Source organism: Cotesia typhae, unplaced genomic scaffold, assembly GCF_013202065.1.
Source record: "Cotesia typhae breed Kobodo isofemale line unplaced genomic scaffold, CoteBio_Ctyphae contig_44, whole genome shotgun sequence".
Classification (NCBI taxonomy): Eukaryota; Metazoa; Arthropoda; class Insecta; order Hymenoptera; family Braconidae; genus Cotesia; species Cotesia typhae.
Genome location: NW_027423753.1, coordinates 6,653,694 through 6,663,726, shown reverse-complemented (window position 1 = coordinate 6,663,726; position 10,033 = coordinate 6,653,694). Strand labels below are relative to the sequence as shown.

Genomic DNA, 10,033 nt, shown 5'->3' with positions numbered 1-10,033 from the left:
ATAAATACTATTTTCCTTAATCTTTACCTCATTCAATCACTCATTACATGTAATATTTTTTTTCTTTCTTTTTAAAAATGTAAACAGTATTACATGTATTTTAACAATTATTTATTTCACTCAATTGTATGTATATAAATATAATATAAAAAATTTAATTACATTACAATTTGATAAAACCTCATTACTTAAAAAAGAAAAAAAACACAAGTAAAATTTATAAAAACATAATGAAAATGATTAAAAAGAATTTTTAATAATTAATACATTTTACAATTATTTTGTGCACTTACAGAAAAATTTAAATAAAATAAAAAAACAATAGTGAAAATTGTACAGCTAATAAATCCGAAATGAAAAAAAAAAAATAAATAATTTTTTGAATCAAAATCTCATTGTAACACTTTTAAATTTCAATTCATTATTTCTTCTATTAATTAATTAATTAAATCTACTATATTTACAATTTACTTTTATTTTCTCTGAAAATCCTGAATCTTTACTCGTCGACCTTACAGCTGTAAGTTATTCTGCGTAATTTTGTTGAGTTTCTTTTTTTTTTTTTTTTTATATATATTTTTGCTCCAGTCTTGAGAAATATCTCGGGCAAATCGAACAAGACACACACACATTTAACTGAATTTTTTATTTTTAATTTTTTTTATTAATTAGCATTTTTTTAAATTCACCAGAACTAAAGTGTCGTGTGTGTAATAAAATTTTAGCTCTGAATTCATTACAGATATCAATTATCGTTATAATATTCTCTGCAATTTTGATTAAAATCAAAATTGTAACCCTAACGATGATAAAAGCATACAAGCTATTCATTAACTACCATTTTTTATCTACAATAGATTTTTGGTAATTATATAGAAGCGGGGTTTTACTCATTACAGCCATAAAGAATAAAAACATTTACATATTCTCGTTTCTTTAGTTTATTTTGCTTTACTGTCCGATAGATTAATGATAAAAATAAATTCTTTTTCAAAAAAATTGATTTGCATCATCATTTTTTAATTTGAAAAGTCCTGAAATTGAATTTTTTAATTTAGATCAACAGTTTGGAGGTAGTGCATCGACTTGTCAGCATTTTTATGCTACTTTCGATGCACAACATAGAAAAAAATACATCAATGTTGAAAAGTCGAACCAGTTTTGATCTTTTACTCATCAAAGAGTAGAACATGAAAAGAAGATAGTGGATATCTTAATTTTTTTATTTTTAATGACTGAAAATAAGTGAAGTCCCGTTTTTATATAATTGATTATTAGATTTTTAAATACATATTTTATTTTGTTATTTTAATTTTAATAATATTTTAATCCGTTGTATTTTACCATCATTTTTTATTAAATAACTTATTGTTAAAAATAGCGCAGATGCACATTTTATTTTTTTCTCTCTTAGTTATAATTTATAATCATTCATTTGTTTTATCCTTACCAATATGTTCTTTATTTCAAATCTTAATATCGTCAGTAAAATTAATTTCTTTAGTATTGAATTATCAATCTATATCATGTCAGTGTGAAAAAAGTAATATAATAATATTTAAAAACAACTTAACTAAAGAGACTTGTCACAGTCTCAGTTATCATAAAAAGAACTGACTGACTGACTAACTGACTAAAATTTTTAGTCGCTCATTAAATCGCGTTTTAGTGAAGTTGTATGAACTAAATAACTAGATTCATACAAAAGAGCATTAATAAATAATGTTATTGTGTAATTTATCATTATCATTTTATGTTCATTATTTATTATTTTTATTATTATTAAACTACATTACTGAAGAACGCAGCATTTGCACTTAGGCTTTTTCTTGAGAGTCACGTGCTCGACTTGAGACGCATCCCCAGGACCCTGTGCTGTTACTCTGCTAACCTCCACGGTCGCCGTGCTCATTGTTGAGCCGATCTGATAAAATGAAATGAAAGAAAGAATTAATAATTTCATTCAAGAAATACTAAAATAAAATTTTTGAAAAGTTTGTTAATTGTTTGAAAATGGGGTCTTACTTTGACAAATAAAATGTTCGAAAATAATCATTTTCAGACATCTTCAAATTATTTTATTTTTCAGCGGATTTATTAGATCAATCATTAAAATAGTTAGAAATAAAATTTTCAGTTAGTTTTTAAGCTTTCAATAGAATTGAAGATTTTATATCGACTAAAAATTATTCTACAAGTAAAAACAAACAGTTTACAAGCTTAAAGAATTGAAAAATGTTTCAATATCATTTTTAGGGGTTGAAATATTCTGGACCCTAGTTTCAAATAATTATCAAAAGTTTAGAAAGTCTAAAAAAGCACAACTCAAACGCTTCTGGTAATTTTTGTAATAAAATTAAATAGAATAATGTTCGAAAATGGAAAAAGTGTTTTCAAATTGAAGTTTTTTTTTTTGTAATATGACTCATTGCGTTGGTGCTCGGCGAATAGTTTTCTATGTCATCAGCTTTGACATTGATACTTTAACTGCCTATAGACAACAAAGATGTTAATAAAAAGTTTTGATAAGACTTAATGTGATATAATCCTGAAAACGGAGAAAGAAGAAGAAAATCTATTGATTAACTCTTTTAGAAAATATTGTTTGCACACATACACCACAAATGATAGATCAGAAAACATGAATTTTAGGTCTAAATATACATTCGGATATGAAAATTAAAGCTTATTTAAAAAGCTTTCAGATGCAATTACTAGAAATTCGATAAAATATCGTATTCAAAAGTTATTCAAGGAAGAAAGTGAAAAAATGTGAATTTTTAGGGTTTTGAAAATTTTGACATCCTGTCATTTGTAAAGTTATTGGCCGATTAAGCTCATTTTCGAACTTTACTTTGGTATTTATCGATAGAATGCGGTATAAAACGATATATACATTTATAAACTTTTGAACCATATGTATTTTTTGAATCAGCTCGACAACCTGAGTGGGAAAATGGCAAAATCTTTCGGATTTTTCGTCATGAGGACTAATGCAACAGTTAGATTTCTATGAAATTTACTAAAAAATTTCACATTTACTTTAGTCAATAGAGTATTCAAACATTCAGTGAACCTTCTAGGGAAAAGGGTGCTGCAATATCAACGGGAAGTAATTAATACTTAACAGGTGACTCGATTTTTATTTAAACTCTGTGAAAGTATTAATATGTTTATTACTAGCGTTGATGTATACAATGCATTCTTTGCACAGAAATCCATTAGAAATTTTATCTCATGAGATTTGGTTATGAATAACTTTTATATTTTCTGGACTCTTTATTCGATGGATAAGAAAAATCATGAAATATATTTTTGTGGGTAAAACAAAACAATTTTTCGATAAGTTCAGTATAAACTTATTTACTTAGAAATATGAATTTAAGAATGAAATCATAATGACATAAAAATTTGTATTACAGCACCTGTTTCCAAGAAAATATAAATTTACTTTAAAGATGAACGAGACGATTCAAAATGAAAATAGTTAATAATTTTGATAACAATAGAGCGTAATTAACATATTGCGCTTGAGGTATGTAATCCAAATAATAAGATTAGATAATGAATTCCGAGAATTCAGTGTGTATGTGTGTGTGTGCGTGTTCAGTATATGTTTTCTATTTCTAGCCTCTAACACGCGTGATGATGATCATGTCTTAGATGGAAAAGATCAGTGTCTTGAGAGTGCACCTTTTTCTCAAGGTTGGAAAGGAGAGTTTAAACAACCAAGTTTATTTCGCACGGCTGTTCGTTAGTGGATAATGGAAATGACGTTGAGTCACCTTCTCGCTAACGGGCTGCTTATTGACGCTGGAATTCACGTTGCCATGGAGATTCCCATTCCCTTGATTCGTCCTTTCGGATATTGATGTGTTCAGCAATGGACTAGTACTTGAGTCGTGATCGTCGATTGTTTTGCCATCACATCCTGGTAATGGGGGTGCAGTTTGTCCTGGTGTTGGGGTTATAGGTTTTCCGCCTTTTATCAGTTCTACTATTTCATCGGCTTCTCGGGATAAATCTCCGTCTGGCCTAAATGGGTTGTCCCACCCACTATCCGTACTGTAATCAAATAGTTTAATCATTAGTAATATTTTCATTACTTTTATAGCTTAAACTTTTCAAAATGAACATCAACATTTTCATTTTTGAAAAATTTTGAGTACTCGTTAAAATATTTATCCAACAACAATATCAGTTGTGCTAAGTTTAAATTTGACAACGTTCACAGCTCAAAGAATTTCATTTTAACTTTAATTGATAATGTTTTTTTTCTTTGATGAATGAAATCGAAGATTTTTTGTCAAAATTCTATATTATTTCCCGTGAATAAATTTTATGATTTTATCATATATGCCCATATACTCTCCAAAGAAAATGATTTGACATTGATTTTTAGTTCAATCAACTACTCAACCGATTTTATTTAATACCACATGTTAATTAACTGACGTGAGGATTTCTATAAAAAACTTTGGAAAATCCAAATGTGCATGCCTTAAGCGCTCGTGTTATTTGTAAATTTTTCAAATTCCCGCGGATAGAATAGAAACTTTGCTAACGCTATCTACAGGGAAAAAAAATTATATGAAAAATTACAATAGTAATATCGTAATCCAGGACTATACTTTTAGTATCTTGATTTCTACGATGCTGCCGTCTACAGAATACAATTTGAATTATTGAAAATTACGATGTTATTTAGTAAATGTTTTTTCTGTAAGAGCAAGTGAATAAGGACACATACTATATGTTTTAATAAAAGAAAGACAGAGTCCAGTAGTTTGCGGCGCCACCACCAAAAGATGACCAATTACTGTATGGAGGATCTTATTATGTGACTGAACATAAAATTTAGATATACCTCTGATAGCGTGAGGGGATAAACCTTGGACTTGTCGCGGAGAGTTCTCCGGGTTCCATTCCTCGGTGATGCAGAATTATTTTTTTCGGTAACTTAAGCTTCTTTTTAATTTAAGTGATAGAAATTTACGATACTGCATCGTAAAAATTACGATGTTTTAGTTTAGGTCCGGCATTACAATATTCTATATTAAAAATTACGATGTTTTTACCGTAATTTTTCATACAGTTTTCTTTCCGTGTAGCACGCTCCGATATAAGAAAAAGGTCTTCACTAACTTTGTTTATATATTTTTTTTTTATGTACTAGGAATTCAAATTGCGCGCATACATGCGCGCTTTAATCCTAACCAATAAGGAATCAGTAACCATTCTTCGAGATATTCGATACAAAACTAACTTCAGTTCAATCATCAATTTTATATTATAGGATGGCAGCCTAAGATATAAATTTTTTAGCTTCAATAGTACACATTTCATTATTTTATAATCAAACAAATAATAATAGAGTTGTGGTTTTTTAATCAGTTTGTCACAATGAATTTACGGGCATATTGAAATAAAATTTAAACGAATTGGTTTTTTTTTTTTCGAAAGTTATGGAGATTACAAAAAGAGTGTTACATGAATTTTACAGGATTTTTTCTGAAAAATTCATTTTTTATCTAAATTGTGGGTTGGACCAGTTATTTATTGTTTTATAAAAATGACCATCGATGTTTTCTTCTATTGTGGTATGAAGGCCGCCCGACTTTAACCACTATATTATTATTAATTTAAATTAAACTCTGACGGAACCCATTTTTTTCATTTTTAGGCGAGAGTAGAGGATACCTACGCTCGCGCTAAAGGCATGCAAAAATGAAAAATGATAATAATTCATTTTTATAATCTGATAGTAATACCCATGGTAATCTGTAGATTAGATCATATCATAAAATTTTTTTACGGGCTTGTCAATTAAAAATTTAACAAACAAAATCGATTCGAAAAAAGTATATTCTTCAATGTTTCACTCGTACTTTAAAATAGTTCTCATAAATCAGGAAATTAATTCTTGAATGACTAAATTTAAAATCTTGAATAAAGAACAAAAAATTCTCCATTACATAGATTTTCCTTTAAAGGAAGTATTTGATTGTTTTCAAACAAAATACATATAGATTTCGTTCAAAATAATTTTTTCTTCTTTAATTAAGATTTGTCTTCAAAATTAGTTTCTTGAATCAAGATAGTCTTTCTATTAGGGTATAAAAACTCAAATAAATAAAATAATTACAAATCAACTAATTTTTTTTGTAAATTTATCCTGATGTTTGTATTTGTAAATAACTGGAACTTTCAGTAGATGTCACTTTTATTTTAATTTAAAACAGCTCTTTTGACACTAATATTTAAATGAGTCACATTGGACAAGCTTCAAACTCGTTATTTAAAACTTTACACGATTATGTTATGAATTTAATTATATTTCAGTTTATTACAAAAATTTTATGAACAATACAAGGTAACTTAACCAGTAGAAAAATTTTATGCGATAATAAACCACATAGTACTTCCGTGCTTGAGATGGACAATATTGCTTTTAAAAAACTTGTTTCAATAGCTTTTGGAGCAGAAGTGATGCTTAAAGTTAATTTACTGTAAACGACTGAAAACTTAAATGCTGGTGTCAAAGATTTTATAAAAAAAAAAAAAAAAAAAAAAAAATACCCTCCTTAAAAAAGAAAATAACAAAATTTTGTGACTGCTTACTTGTTCAAAAGTATAAGATATTTACATGATACTTAGAAAGCTATTAGCATAAAAAAAAAAAAATTAATATAGTTTAATAAGAAAATATAATTCAAAAATTAACGGTTACTTAACGATAATTGTATACAAGATGACGTGTTGAAAAGGAATGATCGTTACATTAATTACAGCTATTGAAGAAAGAGGTTCTCATTCAAATAAATCATCAGTTACGTTTATTTAATTTATTTTTTAATGCTTAATATAATAACGGATTATAATTTCATTATATTTAATGTATTTAATATTTTTTGCAACTTTTAACCTTTGTTTTCTCATAGTAAAAGGAGATATTTTTATCTCTAATGGTTGAAAGAATTAAAGATAATAAAATTTGATGAAATAAAAACTTTGTTTCTTGAAAAGAAGCTTTTTTTTTGCTCAAGGTTCTCAAAATTCGAAAGATAGAAAGCCCGGTGATTAATGAAATAATTAAGGTAATTCAACTCTAAAGTTGAACATTTTTAACTTTATTCTTGCGGACTAATCTTTAAGCATTGACAAATTTTTACTAAGAGCAAAGATACAAAGATCCCAATTCAAGATAAGCCAAGATAATAACTGCTTAAAGCAAGACAATCAGATTTTAACTGAACAATTTTTTTGTTACAAGCTATATAATTGTCTCAAGAATAGTTTGAATTAACTGAATTGAACAATATTACACTGTGAAATTAAATTCGAAAAAAAAAGTTTTGATCAATTGCGAAAATTGTTAGATGTTTTTTGATAAAAACAAAAACAAAGTTACTTTAAATTTAGTATTCTGAAGGTGTGGCTGAACAGTGAGTATAAAAGATGTCATGAGTATATGCAATTATGCCTCGGTGACCATGACATTACACCGGCATTGAATCGAGTCTAATTGTGTACTTGCAAGTATAGAGAAAAGTAAATGAGACAATATGTGAACTCGTATCTAGTTACATGAACTTGGTGTATACTTTATGATTACGTTCATTGTGTACGTATTATAGTATAATATAGTATAGTATAGTATAGTATAGTATAGTATAGTATAGTATAGTATAGTATAGTATAGTATAGTATAGTATAGTATAATCTATATAGTGATGTAATTAAGATGCTTTTTTTTTATCGCATTGTTAATAAACTCAGCTTAATTGAAATAACAAGGAAATGAGAACCGGCGACGGACAGAAGGTTAGGAAGAAAATTTATAAATTTTCTTACTGATTTTCAATGTTCAGTGTGTTAATAAACACACTACGCTTAAGGGGGGAGACTCATGTAAAATTTTCAAAAAATCGATTTTTTTTTTTTCGATATTCTGAAAGTATACTATGTTGAGCGTGTACTGACGAGCCGGAAAAAAAAAATCTCGAATATTTACAAAGTTATGGCTAATACAGTGGAGCGGGTCGGAGTACGTATTGTCAAGTAACGAGCCAGGTAGTCGGGGCGCTTGAAAAGGACCTTTCTATTATAATACCTAGAAATATTTATTTTGTTCAACTACCGAGAATCCCTTTTAGTATATATATATATACATACTTTTACATTCCTGCACACGTGTAACATTAGTACACGAATAACCGTTAGTATAGAAATATATTTAGTTTAGCTGGAGATTTCTTCGTGTTCAGTCGATTTTTAAAAGCAAAAATGCCGAATTATAAAAAGACACACGTGGCAATATTGCACGAAATATCTCCAAAAACGAAGTTATCAGGGTAATCAGTTCACCAATAAAGAAGGTGAAAATTTCGAAGCCAATACAAGCCACAATGAGAGTGCCAGTGGCAAAAAACTCCATACCCGTGATAGTGAAGAAATTATAACAAATCCTTTACACGGGTACAGGATAATTGAATTTTTTACGGTGTTCACAGCTTTGTCGGAAATTGTGAAGTGCTCAGTGTGTAATCAGAAGATAAAATTCAGTGAGTGTGGTTCCAGAGGTCTTGGTTTTAAAATTGTTATCACATGTCCATGTGTTAATAAAATAATCAATTCAGGTCCTTTCATTCACAACGGATTTGAAATAAACCGGAGAATAGTGTTTATCATGAGACTTTTGGGTGTTGGAAGAGAAGGAATAAATGTATTTTGTAACCTGATGGATCTATGCACTGGTTTGAGTAAAAGTTGTTACGCTAACATTGTGGAACACATTTATAATACAGTGAAATTATCATTTGAATTTCTATCGCAGAAGGCAGTGAAAGAAGAGATGGAAAAAATGTTGAGCAAGGAAGAGAAAAAATATTTTAAAAGTATCTGGAGATGGTACTTGGAAAAAACGTGGTTTCAAATCAAAGTACGGTGTTGCAACGCTCATAGGATATTATTCAGGGAAAGTTATTGATTTGAAAACAAAAAGTAGTTACTGTCAAGGCTGTGTTTACTGGAAGAACAAGACTCATACAGAAGAATTCCGTAAGTGGAGTGAGTATCATGAGGATGAGTGTCAACAAAATCACGAAGGTTCGTCAGGAAAGATGGAAGTCGATGCCATGAAAGAAATGTTCTCGACTTCAGAAGAAAAATTTGGAGTAAAATATGGTAACTACATTGGTGACGGAGATTCTAAGACATTCAAGGCTATTCTAGATTTAGAACCTTACGGTAATGAGTTACCAGTAGTGAAGAGTGAATGTATTGGTCATGTAGAAAAAGAATGGGCTCTCGACTTAGAAATGTAAGAAAAGAAAAGAAACTTTCGGGGAGAGGAAAACTAACTGATAAAGTGGTAAAAAAATTAACAAAATATTATGGTTTAAGTATTCAGAGAAATGTTAACAGTGTTGAAAATATGAAAAAAGCCATAATGGCTACTTATGATCATATTTTTCCACTACAGAAAATCCCCAACATGATAACTGCCCTGAAGGCGTTGATAGCTGGTGCAAATGGCAGAAGGCTATTGCTCTAAATCGAGATCCTCGAGAGGAAAATTTAGCTCCATTACTTGGTGAAGATTTAAAACAGCATCTTTTACCAATATATCAAGATTTCTCCAAAGATGATTTACTTGAGCGATGCCTTGGTGGTCATACGCAGAACGCGAACGAAAGTTTAAACGCTACAGTTTGGCGATTATCCCCAAAACACCTGCATTCCGGACTAAAAGTAGTCGAAATTTCAGCTTACATTGCTGCTGGGATATTTAATGAAGGTTATACTTCCATATTAAGAATAATGAACCTTCTGAATCTGAATATTGGCACTTATGCTAAGATATTTGCGGATAGTACAGACGAAGAGCGAATAACCCGACAGAATCGTAAAAGCCTTTCAGAGACCAAAGAAGCTCGTTCAGCTCGCAGACAACATCAAATAGATGAAAATCAACTTTTTGAGGAGGCAGAAGGACTGTTATATGGACCTGGAATTGCAAATTAGTCGGTAA

At 29.2% G+C, this 10,033-nt stretch overlaps 1 protein-coding gene across 3 annotated transcripts in view; it reads right to left on the bottom strand.

Moving 5' to 3' along the window:
* Window positions 1-548: 548 nt before the first annotated feature.
* LOC141528510 (uncharacterized) overlaps window positions 549-10,033 on the bottom strand; it is a 105,993-nt gene continuing 96,508 nt past the window's right edge. For 2 of the 3 annotated variants that reach the window (XM_074244587.1, XM_074244588.1), the window contains 2 exons: window positions 3,786-4,065; window positions 549-1,924 (listed from right to left, as the gene is read on the bottom strand). In XM_074244587.1, the coding sequence (XP_074100688.1) occupies window positions 1,793-1,924; window positions 3,786-4,065 (412 nt within the window). In that variant the 3' untranslated portion in view covers window positions 549-1,792. Of the gene's footprint in view, window positions 1,925-3,693; window positions 4,066-10,033 lie in introns of all 3 variants that reach the window. The other variant, XM_074244590.1, reaches the window with a different exon arrangement.